The 20,697-nt window shown below is 38.1% G+C and overlaps 1 protein-coding gene across 17 annotated transcripts in view; it reads left to right on the plus strand.

Annotated features, from left to right (window-relative positions):
- The window catches only part of LRRFIP2 (LRR binding FLII interacting protein 2), a 107,425-nt gene that overhangs the window by 29,209 nt on the left and 57,519 nt on the right, over positions 1 to 20,697 (plus strand). For 10 of the 17 annotated variants that reach the window (XM_044252709.1, XM_044252710.1, XM_044252708.1 and 7 more), the window contains exons 3-4: positions 10,654 to 10,740; positions 17,360 to 17,404. In XM_044252709.1, coding sequence (XP_044108644.1) covers positions 10,654 to 10,740; positions 17,360 to 17,404 — 132 coding nt within the window. The remainder of the gene's footprint in view (positions 1 to 10,653; positions 10,741 to 17,359; positions 17,405 to 20,697) is intronic. The other 7 variants (XM_044252712.1, XM_044252714.1, XM_044252719.1 and 4 more) reach the window with 1 other exon arrangement.

Genomic DNA, 20,697 nt, shown 5'->3' on the forward strand with positions numbered 1-20,697 from the left:
TCTCCCCAGTTAAAATTCAGAGTACAAATTAGACAGAGTGTTTGAAAGAGTAAATTTAAGTTGTTTTTAGTCATTTAGAATTCCTTCCAGTGGCATTAGTGCATGAATTCAGCCAGTTCCCACTGTGTGCAGACCTTTCTCCATTTTTTTCCCCATTCACTCCTAGAACTAAGTTAGAGCCCCCAGCATCACTCTGAATATCCTGCTTTTCCTTTATTTGTTCCTCTAACTAGAATTAACAAGACTGAATTTTGTGTGATTGAAGAACACTGGTGTATAGCTTTCAGTTCTTATAATCTTCACCATTCCTGTGACTTAGGGGAATTTAGAGAAAAACATTCAAATAGCACATCAGTAACCTAAATGTGAAGACATTTTTGGCATCACCCTTTTTGTTCCCCCAAAGTATTTCTGTGGGAACTATGATTCATATTTTCCCTTTTGGTTAGATATGTCAAGGCAGATCCAGAATATTAGTTCTTCTGAGCTGTGTATTTATTAGGTTGCGTTCAAGTCTGTAATCTTAAATTTCCTCTCTCATTCCAAAAGACTATTTTGCTATCAAAAGGTCTCTGAGTAAAAGGAAGATTTAGTTGTTTGACATCAAAAGAAAATAGCTTAGGGGGGCGTGGGTGGCTCAGTGGGTTGGGCCTCTGCGTTAGGCTCTGGTCATGGTCTCCAGGTCCTGGGATCGAGCTCCACAAATGGGCTCTCTACTTGGCGGGGAGCCTGCTTCCTCCCCTCTCTGCCTGCCTCTTTGCCTCCTTGTGACTTCTCTTTTTGTCAAATGAATAAATAAAATCTTAAAAAAAAAAAAAAAAAGAAAATGGCTTAAAATACCTAGATTTTTATCTAATTCATATAGGTGTTTGTACTAAAAAAAATTTATATAGTTGGCTTATGACTACCAGAAGCTTTTTAAAAAGTAGTTAACCATAATTATAATGTAAGATCTAATTAAGAAAAATGGTACCTGAGATTTTCTACTAAAGGGAAGTTGCTAAGAAGTTGAATAATGACTTTGTTAGTCTGGAAACCATAGCAACACTATAAATATTATGTCTCTTAATTTGTGTTTCAGGGTTCTTTTGGCATGAGTGTCATGGAAAAATAAACAAAATTAAACACAGTAAACTCTGAGCCTTAGCTACCTGAATTAGTCATTTTCCTTGAATGTTTCACTTTCTAAAACTTTGTATTACACATTTCTTGAAATTAAAGCATAGTCTGTAAAGATACAGATTATTTTTTGTATTTCTTACTTACACCAGTTGCATGGGTTTTATACATGCAAGCTGGCAGCTCTGTACTTGGCTTGATTAAGTGTGTTTCTGTCAAATTATGAAACTTAAAATTTTTTTTAAACATTTATTTATTTTAGAGGGAGAGTGAGCACGCATAAGGTGGGGGGAAGGGAGAGGAAGAGAAATCCTCAAGCAGACTTCCCACTGGGCATGGAGCTGACACGGGGCTAGATCCCAGGACCCTGAGATCATGACCTGAGCCTAAATCAAGAGTTAGCAGCTTATCCTACTGAGCCACCCAGGAGCCCCTCAAATTATGAAATTTTAATTTGCCTCTCTTGAAAAGTGTTAAAAGATCACAGTAGGACAGAATTTTAAAGCTAGAGGTTTCCATTCTTATAAAGGCATTTGAGTGTGTGTTTTCATGTACTTCTCATTGAAAATATTAAAGGCAGGAATGTTTTGATAATAGTTTAACTACCCAAGAGTCTCCCACTCAACATTAACTGATATCAGTGTTTTGTGATAATTGCTTCAGGTTAAAAAAGATAAGGAAGGGAGAAAGACAACATTATAAACAAAGTTTAGGACCCCTTTTTTTACTCCTAGGCTTCGCTTTCCACCCTCCTTTACCCAACAGTGAACCACTATAATAAAATCATAAGATTTCCTTCCTGTCTGTGTTCAAAAATTTGACTGCATATCTCCATAAACAGTGTTGTTTTATGTGTTTTTGTGTATTGTTTTCTAAGTGCTCAATAGGCATGTGGGTGTGAAACAAGTAGAACCATGTGAGAAGCAGCCAGAATAAGTTTAGTATGGCTAGAGAGAGGTTGGGGGATGGGAGGAGAAGATGCTGGAGAGACGGTTGTAGGGCCAGTCATGAAGGGGTTTGTGTGCTGAGGAGTTTAAATCTGATTTTGGAAGCTGTGGAGGAGCTATTGAAGAGTACAAGATTTTTCAGATTTGATTTTGTAGCACAGTTGCTTTAGCTACCATATGAAGAATGACTGGTAGGAGGCAGAGAACTAGCTAGGAAGCTGCTGTGGTCATCTTGGCAAGAGGTGTTGAGAGCCCGAATTAAGGCAGTAATAGTGAGAATGGAGAGGAAAGTTTGGGTGGCAAGAATAGTAAAGAGAATCTTGAAGAGAGCTATGTAGTTGAGGTTTGGTGAGTAAATGTTGGGGGAGGGTAAAAAAGGAGGAGACTTACGATGATTCTTCATCTCAGTTTTTGGGTAACTTGACAGTTACCAAGGAATATGAAGAGGAAGAGGAAGTTGAAGGGAAAGATTATAAATCCAATTTGTGATACATTGAATCTGAGGTTCCAGTGGGACCTCAAATAGCCAGTTGGATCAGGACTGTGGGAGAGAAGTCTGAGTTGAACATAAAGATTTGCAGATAATCAGTATCAAGGCAGAGGGTGGGTGGGGGGAGGTGGAGCATGGAGTGAAAAGCGAGATCAAGCCAGAAACTTTGGAGCTTTGGACCTCATGATAAATTCAGAGGAAGAGAGGTTGAAGAGTCAGGGGTAAAAGTGGGCAATTAGTATTGCAGATAGCCAAGAGATGAAAATTTTAAAAAGCAATTGAGTGGTTAGGGATTTTGGAAGTCCAGAAGGGACAAATGAGATGTAAGAATAGAAAAATCCTATTGGGTTTGGTAGTTAGAGGTCATTAGTGACTTGCAGGAGCAATTTCAGTAAAATGATTTGGGCAGAAGCCAGAATGCAGTCACATGGAGAAAGTGGGAAGTGAGGAAGAGGTGTAAGAAAATTTGACTATGAAGAGAAGACAAGGCAGAATAGAACCAGGATGGGATTGTTTGTTTTTATTTGTTTTTGAAAGATGAGAGGGAGTTTGAACCTATATAATGAGAAGAACAAGCCAATAGAGGAGAGAGTAAAGACGGAGAACAGAAATCACATAGTTGAGGCAAGATCCTTGGGGAAGGTGGATTTCACATCATTGCATGGAATGTGTGTGTGTGTGTATGTGTGTGTCTCAGGAGGGATATGTTTATATACGCTTTATACTTAAGTTGCATGTCTTATAATTCTCTTGTCTTTGAATCTTAAGATGATGGATTCAAAATACCTTTTAAAAAAAGATTTTATTTATTTATTTGTCAGAGAGAGAGAGAGCGAGCATGTGAGTGTACAAGCAGGCAGAGCAGCAGGCAGAGGCGGAGAGAGAAGCAGGCTCCCTGCCGAGGAAGGAGCCTGATGCAGGACTTGATCCCAGGACCCTGGAATCATGACCTGAGCCAAAGACAGCGGCTTAACTGACTGAGCCACCTAGGCACCGCTCTTTTTTTCTTTTTTTGCAACCTAGTGTGGGACTTGAACTTATAATCCTGAGCTGAGATTGAGTTGGATGCTTAACTGACTGGCCACCTTGACACCCATGTTTGTTTGTTTGTTTGTTTATTTTAATTTATTTGAAAGAGAGAGAGCACAAGCTGGGGGGATGGGCCAGAGGGAGAGGGAGAAGTAGACTCCCCACTGAGTGGGGTGCTCAATGCAGGGCTTGATCCCAGGACCCTGGGATGATGACCTTAGCCAAAGGCAGACAGTCAACGGACTGAACCACCCAGGCATCCCAACAGGATTGGTTTCAGTTGAGTTTCTTATTTGGAATGCCACTGGGAGCCACAGTGCGTTTGTTTTAGCTTGTTCTCCTAGGTTTATTTTACCAAAAGAATAGCAGAATCCAAATTTGTTTAAGGATGCTTTTGGGCATTGGACACCACAAAATACATTATGGCTAATTGTATTTTATTTTGGGATGTTTTACTTGTTCCTTGGCGTTTCAGGCAGAGTAATTCAACAGTATGTAGCATGGAATAGCAAGGGTAGGAGGAGAGTGGGAATGGAGAAAGTGAAGTTAGAATTAGGAAATGAAGTATTCTAGCTGGAAGTGGTAAGAACCTGAGAGGGGTGTCTCTTGAAATGGAAATCAAAGGTGGTTGGAAATGGAAAATTAATAGATATTGTAAAGGAAGATTTGGTTAGGAAATATGAGTCCCTGAGACCTTGGATCTTGAACAAGTGTGACAAGAGTTCCATTTCTGGAGATCGGAAGATAGGGAAGAAGAGGTCTCTGCAATCTATGTTTGATTTTTTTTTTAAAAGATTTTATTTATTTACTTGACAGAGATCACAAGTAGGCAGAGAGGCAGGCAGAAAGAGAGGGGGAAGCAGGCTCCCTGCTGAGCAGAGAGCCCTGATGCAGGGCTTGATCCCAGGACCATGGGATCATGACCTGAGCTGAAGGCAGAGGCTTTAACCCACTGAGCCACCCAGGTGCCCCTATGTTTGATGTTTTAAAGAACTGCTAAACTGTTGAGAATAGTGGCTGTACCATTTTACCTTCCCAGTGGATAGGGTTCTGATTTCTCCACATCTTTGCCAACACTAGTTATTTTCTGTTTAAATTTTTAAAAAAAATTTCAGCCATCCTAATGGGTGTGAAGTATCTCACTGTGGTTTTGATTTGCCTTTCCCTAATGGCTAATGATGTTGAGTATCTTTTTATGTGCTTATTGGCCACTTGTACATCGTCTTTACAGATGTCTATTCAAATCCTTTGTCTATTTTAAAATGGAGTGATTTATATTTTTATTGCATCTCATCCTTTTCTCTTTTCTGTCTCCCCAAGTATGTATGTATGTATGTATTTATTTATTTATTTTCAAGACCTGATCCATCACCCACCTGTATCAGAGTCATCATCAGGGCTTTTTTTTTTTTTAAAGATTTTATTTGTTTATTGAATAGAGAGAGAGAGAGAGCACAAGTAGCCAGAGCAGCAGGCAGAGAGAGAGGGGGAAGCACGTTCCCTGCTGAGCAGAGAGCCTGATGCGGAGCTTGATCCCAGGACCCTGAGATCATGACCTGACCCGAAGGCAGAGGCTTAACCCACTGAGCCTCCCAGATGCCCCCTCCCCCCAAGTTTTTATTTAAATTACAGCTTCCTTGATGTGACTTCTTCTCTCCCTCTAGTTGTGCAGTTTGTTCTGTCAGTTCTCAGGTCCATTTTATGGGTGTTTAGAATGATTTGATAGTTACCCAGTTGTGTTCTAGGGATAGGCAAGCATAGGGTCCATGTACTGCCATCTTAGCTTACAAATCCACTTTGTTTTCTTAAATTCCGGAACAGCATAACACAAACTCCTGATATAAAGGAAAAGCCTTTAATGTACAAGTACTCAAACCATAGTATGTGGTTAGTTCTCAGCTTTCCCAGAAGTTCTTCCTAGAGAATTTAAAAAGTTTTTTATTTGAGAGAGCGATAGAGTGTGCAAGCATGAAGAGGGGAGGTGCAGAGGGAGAGGAAGAGGAAATCTAAAGCAGGCCCCAAGCTCAGTGTGAAGCTGGTTGTCGGGCTCAATCTCATGACCCTGAGATCGTGACCTTAGCCAAAAATCTAGAGTTTATGCTTAACCAACTGAGCCACCCAGCCCTCCCTTTGAAGTTCTTTTTCTTTTCTTTTCTATTTTTTATTTTAATATTTATTTATTTGAGAGTGAGAGGGAGAGAGAGAGTATGTGTGCACAGGTGAACATGCAAGTGGAGGGTGGGATAGAGGGATAGAATTTTCAAGCAGACTACACTCTGAGTGGGGAGCCCAATGTGGGGGCTTAATCCCAGGACCCTGAGATCATGACCTGAGCTGAAACTTGGAGTCCAATGCCCAACCGACTGGCTACCCAGATGCCCTTAGAAGTTGTTTTTTATTGATCATTGTACGATTGCTAATTATTAGTTATAAAGCAAACAGCCTACAAATTTAGTTTTCTGAATTAATATAACCTAAAGCAGTTTGTTCCAGGGGTGATCAAGTCCCATGATTTTTTTTTTTTTTAAAGATTTTATTTATTTATTTGACAGAGAGAGATCACAAGTAGGCAGAGAGGCAGGCAGAGAGAGAGAGAGGAGGAAGCAGGCTCCCTGCCGAGCAGAGAACCCGATGCGGGACTCGATCCTAGGACCCTGAGATCATGACCTGAGCCGAAGGCAGTGGCCTAACCCACTGAGCCACCCAGGCGCCCAAGTCCCATGATTTTTGCTATTATTTTATTTTTCCATTTGCCCCATAATGGATTTAATTCTATTCAAATATATCTTTACTTTTTGTGTTATCATTTTTACTGTTCTAAGAAGAATACATTTCTATTCTTATATAATTGTGTATTTCCTTTAATCAGTCTTAATATGCCTAATATTTGAAAGCATAATGATGAGAAAAAATTTTTAGAAACAAGTCCATTGACCTACTTGATTTCACAGGTAACTTCTGAACCTGAATTTCCAGTTCCTAAATTTTCCTATTAACTTTATTTCAAAAGTTTGAGTTATATCAGCTTAAAGACTCTACAAGTACTTAAATGAATTAGGCTCCTGAATAATTCTGATTTCATGCCTTATACGAACTTTAACTTTTTTTGTATGGGAAAATACATAACATAATTTACCATTTTAGGGGTGCCTGAGTGGCTCAGTGGGTTAAGCCTCTGCATCGGCTCAGGTCATGGTCTCAGGGTCTTGGGATTGAGCCCCATATCAGGCTCTCTCTTTGGCAGGGAGCCTGCTTCCCCCTGATCACCTGCTTCTCTGCCTGCTTGTGATCTCTGACTGTCAAATAAATAAATAAAATCTTAACAACATAATTTACCATTTAAATAATCTTTAAGCATACAATTCAGTGGCATTGAGTATATTTACATTGTTGTGCCGCTGATATTATTCTTCATCTTCAGAACTTTATCATCATCCTGTCTGAAACTGTGTACCCATTAGATGAAAATTCCCCATTTCTCCCTTCCCTCCAGCCTCTTGGAACCACTGTTCAAGCTCCTGTGCCCATGCCATTTGATTATTCTAGGTGCCTCAAATACATAGAATCATATAATATTTGTACTTCCACATTTGACTTGTTTCATATAACATAATGTCTTCAAGATTCATCCATGTTTTAACATGTGTCAGAATTTCCTTCCCTCCTGGAACTATATTCTACTGTATAGATATAACACATTTTGTTTATCTATTCATCCATTGATGGACATTGGGTTGTTTGTACTTTTTGGCCATTATGGATAAGGCTGCTTTGAACATTGGCATACAGATACGTGTTTGAGTCTCTACTTTCAGTTCTTTTGTGTATATACCCAGAAATGGACTTATCAGATAAAATGCTGATTCTCTGTTTAACTTTTTTTTTTTTTGCCAACTTTGTTTTAAATTTAATTTTTTGCGATCCTTTATTCTTATGTACCATTTATTTATTTATTTATTTATTTATTTAATATATATATTTTTTAAGATTTTATTTATTTATTTGAAAGAGTGACAGTGAGAGAGAGCATGAGCGAGGAGAAGGTCAGAGAGCGAAGCAGACTCCCCATGGAGCTGGGAGCCTGATGCGGGACTCGATCCCGGGACTCCGGGATCATGACCTGAGCCACCCAGGCGTCCCCCATTTATTTTTTATCTGTGAGTGTGTGTAAAATGAATATGTAGAAATCACGCAGTTGTGTCTGGGAAAAGGCTAGTATTACTACCTAGAAGTATACTTTGTGTATCTATTATTTATTTTAAAATGCATTGGTAGGGGTGCCTGGGTGGTTCACTTGTTAAAAGTCTACCTTTGCCTCAGGTCATGATCCCAGGGCTCTGGGATTGAGCCCCACATTGGGCTCCCTGCTGGGTAGGAAAGCCTGCTTTTTCCTCTCCCACTCTCCCTGCTTGTGTTCCCTCTCTCGCTGTGTCTCTCTGTCAAAGAAATGAAAATCTTTTAAAAAAAATGCATTGGTACAAGTATAGAGTACATGTTTTGTCTGCTGGATTGGAATCATTTTTTGCTTTTCACTCTCTTACTCGCAGTACTGCTTCAGATATTTGGCAATATGTGGAAAAAATACTAAGATAAAGTACTTTTAAATCCTGTTTACCTTTTTTAAGCTTGTTTAGTGGCCTTCTTCAGTACCATCTCCAAGGAAGGCATATCTGACTTTGGATAAAGTTGGCTAAGGAACAAAGGAAAGGGTATTTTTGTGGCTCTGAAGCCCATGTTCTTTCTGTTACACAGCAGCCAGGTTCCCTTTCCTTTTGTTGTGAAAGAAATCATCAGAGAGTAGATTTCAGTTATCATCACTTAGGTTAGGTGAGAGAAAACTGGTGAGCTGTTTTAGCATAGAATGTACAGAATGGTCATCTGTCTTGGAAGGATGAAATGGGCATTCTTGGTACATTTCTAAAGAAGGCTACAGGTACAAAGCTAAAAGTATGGAAATGACAGCTCTGCACATTGCTATGGCTTTGCTGAAACTAAAAAAAGTTCAAAAATTTTCCCCAGAAAAATGATACTTTGTAATTTAAAAATGTGTTTGCTATCTGCTGAACTTAGCCTTGAAGTATTTTTCTATAAAATGAGAACTGTAGTAAGAAAGCATTGTCTACCTGTAGTCAGAGGGGGAAAGAAGGTATGAACAGCTTTTTGAAAGATAAAAGCCAGTGAAAAATTCATGTGAGAAGATTCATTGCTCTGGTCATGTTATTGTTTAGAGATTGAGGTTGGCAGATACATGTTTAGGGCTTTTGCTATGAAAAGGCCAGCTAGGCAGACTGGGAAAGTGCCAAAATTGGGGTGGTTGAATAAGTGTTAACCCTTAAGCTGCGTCCTCTTCTTAGAAACCAGCTGGGACCTTGCCAGGGAAATCAAATTGCTCTCTCCCGCATGCTCCTTCCCTTAGTGTTGTGGGCCCGTATCTCTCAACGAGATTCTGGGGCAGAGATGTCATCTTACCCTGTATTTTCAGCACCAAATGTAATTGCTTCTGTACAGTTGACCCTTTCAAACATTGACTGAGTCTCTTAACATAAGACTTGGGCATAAATATAACACCATGTGAGAGGCAGCTATTGTAGTTATCAGGGGGAGATCTGAATCAGAGTTAGGATGTGGCCGAGAACAGAGGAAACGACTGTAAGAAATCATTAATTTCATGTGGTACATCAGGCTCTTTCCTTGCTTCATTTCCTTGATGCTTTAGTCCATGGCCTGAAATTCGTTTGTTTATTTAGCAGACATCGATTGAGACTTGGACATTGTGGAGGTGACAGAAGAGTGTAATTTTGTTTTGTATTTTTAATATTTTTTTGAGAGAGAGAGTGAGCACTCTATTGGGTACAGGGAGGGGCAGAGCGAGAGGGAAAGAGAGAATCTTAAGCAGACTCTGCTGAGTGTGGACCCCCGATCCCGGGCTCTATCTCATGACCCTGAGATCATTACCTGAGTTGAAGAGAGGCTTAACGGAGCACAGTGAAGTCCCGGATGGAGGTAGTAGGTGGCCTGCAGCTGTTTATCTGGACCGAGTCCTGGGAAATCAGGGGGAGATCTGACTGGGAGGAACCTTATTTCTGTTTGAGCTTTTCTTCTCTCTTCTCTTTGTGCTAGTCTTTGGAATTTTGCTTTAACCGCAAGTAATGGGGAGCCAGTGGAGGGTTTTACACTACTTAATGGTAAAAATCAGAAACATGTTTTGAAAGGCAGAATGACAATCCTGTAACATGTAGAAGGGAAATTGTAGGGCAGCTTCTGGAGGCAGGTAGATGGATTTGAAGGCAGTTTAAGTAGTGTTCAATCAAGCAAGAGATGAAGAGCACCTATTGTGTAATTTCACTGATACGAAATTTCCAGAATGGGCAAATTTGTAGAGACAGAAATTAGGATTAGTGGTTTCCAGGAGGTGTGAGGAAGGGGAATGAGGAGTGCCTATTAATGGGCATGGGTTTTCTTTTTGGGGTGAGGAACATATCCTGGAATTAGGTGGTAGTGGTAGTTGTGTAACCTTGTGACCATAGTGCTGAAAACCACCAAACTGTCTAGTTATAAGTGGTGAATTTGGTAGTATGTGATTTGCATACCAGTTTAGAAGGAGAAAGATATGAAGAGTTCCTGGAACAGAAACAGCATAATGGCCATGGGGGTGAGAGAAACCTAGCGGTAGAGAATTGGCAGTACTCTGAGACTGGATAGTGGCAATGTCCAAAATGAAATAGAGGCTGGTTCTGAAGTTTCTAATTTGTATGATTGAGTTGGTAGAGAAAGACATTTTGGAAGAGGTGAGTTTGCAGAGACATAATGAATTGTGTGAAATGTTTTGCATGTGGAATCAAGGCAAGCAGTTAAAAATAAAGGCCCAGATTTCAGGAGAGACGCTGGGCTAGAACAAAGAAAGGAGTATTCAAGAGCTGACGGAGGGAGTTGCACAGCTGAGCAAGAGGGTATCTTGTCCTCCCACCTGCTATGGACAGTTATGTCCCATCTGCTCCTTACCCTCGCAGCTGGTATGCAGGTTGTTGTTGTTTGTAAATAAAGCTGAATCTTTACATTACATTTCAGGCAGAGGCAAGACTGGCAGCAAAACGGGCTGCCCGGGCAGAAGCAAGAGATATACGCATGAGAGAACTGGAGCGACAACAAAAAGAGGTAATCAGGGGGTGTGGGGGTGGGGGTATGATCCTAATTTTGTGTTAGTCTCAAATAAATTAATCGTTGGCTAGTTTCCTTCTGAAATAAATCTGATTCCTCTTGAAAAACTGGGAATAGTATAACCTAATGTGTATTTTTTAATAAGCCATTCTATGTCAGCAAATTAAGTGCAATAGTGCAAACACATAAACAGCTCTTACTATACGTGGTAGCAAGTTGTTATGGTGTGATAGGTGCTTTACTTATATTAGCTAAAGTCAGCTTAGAGATGATGAATTTATTTACTGTAGTCCTAACTGTCTTAGAGTTAGGTTAATTATATTATGATATCTACCTAGTAAAACACTGTGAAGTCATTTAGCCTTATAGTTTTTAAGCATATTTAATAATGGAAGAAGATATTCATGCAAGAAAATTAAAAAAAAAAAAACCTCAACAATTTGAAGACTGGTAGTAAGTAGTATCATATATAGGGTCAAAAACTACTTAGAAAGAAATGATTACTGTCAATGTTTTGGTTTGTCAATGGTGGAATTAATTAGTTTTGTTTCTTTCTTAATGCTTTTCTGTAGTTCATAAATTTCAGTAGGTATATAGAAATTGGGCTGCTTTAAAATGAAACAAATAATCTTTTTTAACTCTTTCCTTCTGACATCAGCCTGACTCCGAAAATTCACATAAAAAAATATTTCTGATGCCATATTGGCATGAAGGGGGAGAGCCTGCAGGATATTACTAATATTATTTAAACTTTAAATATTTAGTATTAATATTTAAAATATTAATTAAACACTATTTTTATGTTGGTGGTGGACTTCTGCTAATGGGTTAAAGGGAAGTGTTTATAGATTTTATTCACAGCTAAAAAACTAAACAAAAAACAGTTTATACTATGTTGCTATTTTTGTTTTTGACATCATATATGGTTTCAAATACTGAATGCAGTTCTTACACTCCTAAAATTATAAGGAGATTGTTGCTAAGTAAAAGTTCCATTTCCTCTAAACTGCAGAGAGCCATATATTTCTTCATTGTGGAACATATTTAGCTTAGTAATTTTCTGTCTCTTGAATGTACAACTTACATTAAGCTAAAGATCACTGGTCTCAGGGCAAATTTATAGGATTACTCTAAGACTTTTCAGACATGTATTATGTTGGAAACTTCAGCTGATGAAACTTTTGCATTTGTAGCACTCTCATTATTCCTTTGATCGGAAATGGGGACAGATTCAGAAGTGGCTGGTAGGCCAGGATTGCCTGCCCTGCATGTTGTGATCAGTTGCTGCAATAATGCAATCTTGAAGTAAAACATTGACTAATAGTTTGCCAAGTAGGAGTGTTTGGCATGTTTGAACCTAAAGGTCAGAGAGTGTCTCTTCTGTCTGTAGTGGACCAAATGTGTACTTGGAGTCCATCCATTTTCTGCTGTAGTCCACAGCCTCACGCTTTTGTCATGACTGCTCTTGACCAAGAAAGATTGAGTAAATGGATGTGTTTTCTTTCTCTGAAGTTTGTCCTTGTCTTCCTCAAATTTGTCCTCCTCTCCTTTCCCTCTCTCCTTCACTCCCTCCTCCCCCCTTCCCTCTCCCCTCTTCCTTTCTCTCTTAAAAACAAAACAAAACAAAACAAAAAAACTAGGCAGAAATGTCCTCCTTGAAAGATGACCCAAGTCATTCTTTAATTTCGTGTGAAAATTACTCTTAAGTTTTTTCACTTCTCTCAGTTCCTTTTTGAATCTTCTACCACCACTACCAGATTTTTAGCTACAAGAGCAAATCATGAACCAGTAAAATATTAGTTATTGGAAATCCTTCCTAAATTTGAACTTTTTTCTACATTGATAATTTCCCCAATGTCTCCTATTACAAAGGTTCTTCATCCATGTGAACAGGCACGGGAGATGGAGCAGGAAGCCTAAAATCTCATGCAGACTTTTGAATATATGTATATTTTTAAGTGAACACCAGATTCTCAAGGGAGTCTGTGATCCCTTAAAGGGCTAGGAACCACTAATTGTTGTTAAACAAATTTTTATAACCAAATTCTTTCTACAGCAGCATTTTGAAGGATGACCAGAATTAAAATATTTATGACTATAAAAAATATTTATGACTGTATTCACCTATAGATTTAAAACTTTATCATACTTCTCATTGTGATATTTTAGAAAGGAGAGAAAGACAATGTTTGGTTACTTACAATTAAGTGATTCCTCATGAATGTGTTTGTTACTTTAGAGTAGAATCTGTCCTTTCTTGTTACTAAAGCTAGCCTAATTGGTTTTATTTCAAGTGTTTTCTGCATGAAACTGGTTTATCTTACTGTTGATTCATTAAGAACATTTTTTGTGAATAAAAGAAATCACTTTTGCTTGTAAAGTTTCCATGGAAATATTAGTTTAATTTTTAAAAATTATGTATCATAGTTCTAAAATTAAATTGCCTGAGATTTTATTATCTTAGGACACACCAAAACACTAAGAAGAAAAGCCTATATTGAAAGTCTCATGTTTGATTCTTCTATTCCAAGACCATGAAGATAAAAACATAGTTTTTATCTCTGTGAAATGTATGTAGTTCAGGAAGTGAATGCAGTAGATTTTCATGAAGGGGAACATTTTCGGTTTGGAGGCTTAGAATGCAGATAGTACTAACTCAAGTCCTGAGTGATAACTTGGACTCACAGAGAATATAGATGGGGTTTAGTTTCAGATGGCAATAATTATCACTTAACCCCTTCTGACACTTGCTTTTACTCTTTTCAAACTAATTTTTCCTTTTACTTTTCAGCTTATCTGTCTCTCTGGCTGCATTTTATGAGCCTATAGTAGAAGTTGGCATGTTATAATCACAATATAAGATATAAAGAACAGTAAATTTATAATAAAATAACTCATACAAATAATGGGATTGTCAGTTATTAGAAGGAAAAATATACCCATGTTAAAAATTTCTCCTAATTTTCACACTTTCTGGGTATAGAGGTGGGATGTTGGGGGATATGAAGAGGAAAAGCCATGGCATGAGACTCAGGAATGAATTAGCAATGAGGGTCTATATTGCCAGCACCATGCTTTTTACATATGTCTCCATTTTATAAGATAGGGACTGCCATCTCTGTTTTAAAGATAAGGTGATTAAGAATGGGTGAAGTCAACAACTTGCTCAGTCATTGGCAGAGCCAAAATTCAAAGGTCGGGGAGCACACCATCCCTGCTAGTGGGTTGGAAGGTGAGAGGACCAAGATGAAAGGGCCCAAGTCTTTGTAGGCCTCCAGATAGTCCTAGTGAGGCCAGTGTTTCTGTTTTTAAACCTAGCGTCTCCATCAGCAGCGTGTTGGTGACCTGGAGGAGAATGTGCGATTTCTGAGGTTTCTGAATTTGAAACTGAGGGAATGGCTCCAGCCTTGACTTAAATCTTACTTGTTGACAGAGAACAGGGCCAGGTGCCTTCAGTGGGCTGTGGTCTTCTTTCTTTCAATAAAATCGCTACATCTCCACATGGAGTGAATTTTTAAAAGCAGATTACGTTTCATTGCCATGAATTTAGAGGTATCAAAACAATTTTCCAGAGAACCTTGAACAAATATACATCGATTTTTTAAAAAAATGATTTTATTTATTTATTTGACAGACAGAACACAAGCAGGAGAAGTGGGAGAAGGAGAAGCAGGCTCCCCACTGAGCTGGGAGCCCGATGTGGGACTTGATCCCAGGACCCTGGGATCATGACCTGAGCCAAAGGCAGATGTTTAATTAACTGACTGAGCCACCCAGGCGCCCCTATACATCCATTTTTTAAGGCATTGTTCTGATTTTTTTTTTTCTGCTTTGGATCCTTTATACTACTGCTGACTTCCAGGACAATGAAAATGGATTGTTTCCCAGACTCTGGAAGAGAAGGATAGTCAGCCTTGTAGTTGGTACCTGGAAACACGGTTGCCGAATTTTTTTCTTTCTCTTGGCCCTGGTGCTGTTAATTCAGGAAAAGCCAATTGGCCATTTAAAATACTACTCTAGAATACCTGGGAAATGAAGTTGCTTGTTCTTCCAGAGAAGGAGGAATCTTTGAGTAAAACCCAGACTACCTGGCCATTGTTTTCATGTTCTTGTTATGTCATAGTGTAGATTTAGCCTGGGTAGGATGGTCTCTCTATGGTTTGGTGGCCTAGGGAGTCAGAGGATTTGAATGCTGGTCTCAGCTTTATGTCTTTGTGAATTCCTACTTAATCTTTTTGTGCTGCAATTTTCTTTACTTTAAAATGAAGGGATCAGACTGTATAATCTCTAGGGACCTTTCTAGCTCTTAAAAATAGTTCTACGGTCTTTTTCCTTCTCTTTCTCTCATGTTTGTCACTGTGCAGAAGTAGTCAAGGTAGGGACAGTAATTCACAAGTACCTAAATGCCTGCCTTTTTATATAAGAGTGGTGCAACATGGCAGCCTCTTAGTAAAATATGTGCTTTGCGGTTTTTTGGTATAATGAACATTTGCTTTGAGCTTGCCTTACTGTTTGTATAGTAGCCATCAGCCATATGTGGGTAATTACGTTTAGATTTAAATAGATTAAAATTAAAAATTTAAGTCCTCAGTTGCGTTTCTAGCATTTCAGGTGGTCAATAGGCACATGGGGCCATTGGTTACCGTATTAGCACAAACAGAACATTTTCACTTTGTCACAGAAAGTTCTGGTGGACAGTGCTGGTTTAAGGTGTAGTTTATAACTGGAATAAACTATATTCTTGCATTTCACATTAAGTGGCCTCTATGGAGTCTTCTAAGGTCTTTTTTGGCCAGTTTTTCCAAATGGGGCAAAAAAATAAGTTATTTAAGGTATTTTTATTAAGAATTATTTTTATAAATAACATAATTGAAAATAAATATGAATTCATCTGTCTTTGCTGCATCTTTAATGAACTTTAGTTTTTAGAGGTCGATTTTTTAAAAAGTGCCCTTGCGTGGTAGGTGGAATGAAAAAAAAAGGGTAAAGGAAAGATTGAACATTAAACAATGTATCTTGCTCTAGTACCCCAAATAAGACTGGGAAGGGGCGTGTAGAATTAGGCTGTGTGAATAGCACAGGGCTCTGTAAAGCTAATTAGCCTAGAACTGGTTACGACCAGTTCTGTCCTACGTGCTCGGATGGGTTTATAAGCACATGCTCTCAAAACTTTTGTGGTATATAACCTGATGGGGAAAAGGAAGAAATTTGCTTGGCTTCTTGTAGATTACCTGTGTTTGTTATATAACAAAATTTTAAATCACTGATGAACTCCTAAAGTTCAGAACACTCTGTTGGGTACTGTATCACTGAATCATATTGGTGCTTATAAACAGACTTCTGAACATATTTGATCACGTGCATCAGTGCACACAGCAGATGACAACCAGGAGTGTTTTTGAAGGCTGCCAAAAGATCATGACCAAAATAAGGCATTAGGTTGTAGTGTTTCTGTGGAATTACTCTGTAATTTGAAATGGGTGATTGGACATGACCACATCTGTTTCTTCCACCTGTGTAGTGATCATGCTGTAGTGCCACGTGGTGTTTAGGTATTGATTCCTTTTGGAAAAGACAGCATTGATTAGCTAGGAACCCAGCTGGACAGTTGGGTGTAGATTCTGTCAGTGCAAATTACTTTAACACTTTGGACTTTGAAATTCTGAAAGATCAGAAGTTCCTTACTGTTGCAGTTGATTAGATTGTAGGAACTAGTCATTGGATCCCACAGACAGAACTTAATGCTCCATTGCTAATAGCTGACTGTGGAAAAGTTTACAGTTGCATTTAATATGGTCAACTGTTAGGCTGTGGTCATCATTTGATTTTTGTTTTTGTTCCCCCCCACTTTTTTTTTAACCGTCTTCATGAGGCATAGCTCTTGAAATAACTTTACCAACTCTAAATGATTTACATAGTTTCTTCTATTTATAAGTAGTTTTTCATATTAACAACACAGCACCGGTATTTTATTTAGTTATTCTTTTATTTTCCAGGTAGAGGGGTGCAAGAAAACAAAAAAATTCTTTTGTAGTGAGCACAAAATTATGCCCCAATTTTTTTTAAGTCCTGAAACTATTTTTGTAATAAACATTTCTTCTTGCCTTGCATAAATGCACAGTCACAGTGAAATAAAAAATAAAGCTTTACTTTTAATGCTGAACTCAGTTTCTGTTAAGTATACTTGCTTATTTTTATCTTGGTATATTGAGCTTTCCTGTTCGTTTATAGATTGCAGTTTAGAAGTGGTCAGGCACACATACACAAGATTATAATTATTGCTACTTTCTTTCCACCTGAAGCATGTGACTGTCCAAGACCCAGCTTCAGAAGCTGAGTTGTCCATACCTGCTTGCTACAAGGAAGGTGCTGCTGTGCTCCTAACCGATTGCTGTTTGCACAGTTGTTCTGATAGCCCTGTGTTCAGTGATTAATTCTCCATGTATTTTCTCCTTTCCCAGGAAGATTCAGAAAGGGCCAGGTATTCCCACCGGTCCAGTCATCATCGACCTTATCTGGTTTGTAATAACCAATGAACTTGCCCCTATACTTGCCCCTCATTAACTTAATGCAGTTACCTGCAAACTTATCCCATGTTTGTTTTTGTTCTTATCAGGGAGTTGAGGATGCATTGTCCATTCGAAGTCTTGGCAGTCACAGGGTTGGTATTTTAAGTTGTTTGCACCAAGATAGCAAAGCTTATATGTGTGAGCTTTCTGCAGCATTATTGCCTGAACAATCTGACAGTGTTCATATTCCTTTGCCTTTAAAAAAAAAAGAGAGGAAATATTGGCAAAGTCCTTTCATTGGAAAATGATCTTTCTCTTAAATCATTGCTATAATCAATATAAATCAATTCTAAAATCATGAATATTTTAAACTATTAACATATATATTACTATTTTTGTGGAAAAGGAACTTTGATTTTGGAAAATTATCACAAAATAATAAGATTGATTCCTATGGAATGAGATTGTGTAGTTGGACTTTCGGATTTTCCCACTTCCATATTTATAAAAATAACTTTATTAAATGGGTAATAGCTTTGGCTCTTGGTCGACTAATTATAGTTTTATTACATGGAAAATTTGAGCTACTGATTTGAAAAATTTCCTGCTTATCATATTTATAGTAATTACCATACTTCAACATTTTGATTAACATTTTGTAGTATGTCTCACCTTTTTAGCATTCATTGCTATAAATCAAGGTAAATGAGAGTTCGTTCATTGAAGTCTTGTATATTGTGCCAACACACTGATCTTCTTTTAAAGAATTGTGTTTGAAACCTTAAAGCAATCCTTTTAATTTGTGCATTGACAATATTGATATGCATATATCTAGATTTTTCATAGTAAAACGATCTTTCATGTTGAGGTCTATATTGGTTAACTTTCCCTAAGTCTAGTTTTCTTCCTAGCTTGTGTAATATATAAAAGTACTCTATAATAAACCAAGTGTGGTCTGGTATATCAGTTACAGATTTGTTTATAGTCTTAAATAGTCCTTTTCTCTAGTCATATTTCTTATTGGTGAAGGTAATCTACTTTCTCTTTTTACAATAAGTTAGTACACTTGCTTTTGAATCATATTTTAGTTAATTGCAAAAGTTTAGATTTATAAGAATATTAACAAGTCTCAGTAGTCTCATCAGCAGCTTGAGTGATTTTACAGGAGAAACATTTTTTGAGATAATAAATTCATCTTTCCTCCACCTGGAGATTTTTTTTCTCTTTAAACACTTTGAAAAGAATCTTACAGGGAGTTAGTCAATAAAAGCTTAAAAGTTGAGTGTTAAGAGTTTGAAAACGATCTCTCCCCATTTAAAAAAAAAAAAAGATGGCTTTTTCCTTTGCTTTCCATTATAATGTTCATAGTGTGAGGTTTCACACAGTTATCATCAAGCTGGTTATTTATAATTTTCTATGTGGTGTCAGGGAAACTTGATTGTATATTGGTTATATTAGTTTAACTGAACAGTAAAACCATCTAAGTTTGACCTAATTTAAGAATCTTTATTTTTTTAATCATTTAAAAATATTGAGAGAGAGAGGGCGTTCACGCACGAGAGAGAGCGTGCACACGAGAGAGAGAGAGAGAGAGAGAGAGAGAGGTGCACAAGTAGTGGTGGGGAGGGGAGCAGAGGAATTGGGAGAAGCAAACTCCCCACTGAGCAGGCAGCCCAACGCAGAGCTCAATCCTGGGATTCTGGCCGCGATCATGACCTGAAACAAAGGCAGATGCTTAACTGACTACCTAGGTGCCCCTAATTTAGGAGCTACCCAGGTGCCCCTAATTTAGGAGGCTTTAAAACAAATCTGTAAACAAGCACAAGAGAAATTAAACCTGCAATTAAACTGATGAAGAATTGGTTACCATGAGGGTCTATAAAGTAATGATGATGATTTTCTTTTTATGGAAATTTTATCATTAAATACATTTCAGATAAAAGTAGAACTCTCACAGCATTTTATTTCACCGTGGTAAGAGTGAAAATTTGCTGCTATGGTAAAGAGTAAAGCTCCCAGTATTTTAAAAAATCTGAGGGTGAACATGAATATTAATAAAATGTTACACTCTAGAGGAGACTCCAGTACGTTATTGTGTGTGAGTGTATATCCAGCACATTTTAAATAGATTTCCTGGAAATAAGCCAGAAAGCTCACAAGTAACATTGTTTAAAAGAAATATAATTGAGGGGAGCACCTGGGTGGCTCAGTTGGTTAAGGGTCTGCCTTTGGCTCAGGTTATGATCCCCGGGTCCTGTGATAGAGATTGCCATTGGGCTCCCTGCTCAGTGGGGTGTCTGCTTCTTCTGCCTCTCCACCATTCGCCTCCCACTCCTTGTTTCCCTTCTCTTTCTCGAATAAGTAAATAAAATCTTTAAAAATAAAGTATAATTGAGGTAAGTCTTTTTTTGTTTGTTTTAAGTAGATAATATTGGGAGTTCTAATTTTCATCAGATTATGTCCTTTTTCTTTTTAAATTTTTAAGTAATCTCTACACCCAGTGTGGGTTTTGGGCTTGCAAGAGTTGCATGCTCTACTGACTGAGCCATCTAGGAGCCCCCAGATTATTTACTTAAAAAAAAAATAACTACCACAGATGCCTGGATGGCTCAATTGGTTAAGTGTCTGCCTTCAGCTCAGGTCATGATTCTTGAGTCCTGGGATTGAGTCCCGCATCAGGCTCCCTGCTTAGTGGAGAGCATGCTTCTCCTCAGCCTCCTGCTCCCCCTGCTTGTGCTCTCTCTGTCTCTCTCTCACTGACAAATAAAATCTTTAAATAAGAGTTTAAAAGAACAAAAAATAAAAAAAAAAATAACTACCACACATTAAGCTGTATTATGTAGACCAGCTTTTGTTCTCTTTTAAAAATAAATGTGATGGCCTAAAACCCTGACCTAAACTCTATTGGGATTTGCTCTATAATTTGGGAGTTTTGGTATTTCTTTGCCAGTTATTTTTTAAAATGTATGAACTGTACATTAAAAAAGTCTAACACTTCTGGACCTTGTATTGGATGTATGGTCATAGTAGTACCTAGATGTGAGGCAGATGTATTTAAGGTTTTCTGCCATATTCTTAGGACTTCAATCTTTTTTTTATCCAATTAACTTCAGTTAATACTTTCTTGAAAGATGGCCTGCCAGAAGGTATTTGGGCTGGAAATGGTGTCCATGCTATAAACATTCTATAAAAAATAAAAAGAGCAAAGATAGTTCAAGACTGTGAATGAAAGGTTTGGGGGCAGGAGGATGAAATCAAAGCCCTGAGCTTAGAATTTAAACAGTCTGTTTCTTCAAAAAACAGTCTGCCTGTAAAAAGCATCTTACAAATGCTTTGTCACTGCTTTTTATATTGAAATATGAGAGGACCATAAGGTAGAGGTCCAACATTAGGAAATTGAGGCCATCTTGAACCAGAGCAGTAGGAATATATTACAGTTTCTTAC

Source organism: Neovison vison, chromosome 6, assembly GCF_020171115.1.
Source record: "Neovison vison isolate M4711 chromosome 6, ASM_NN_V1, whole genome shotgun sequence".
Classification (NCBI taxonomy): domain Eukaryota; kingdom Metazoa; phylum Chordata; class Mammalia; order Carnivora; family Mustelidae; genus Neogale; species Neogale vison.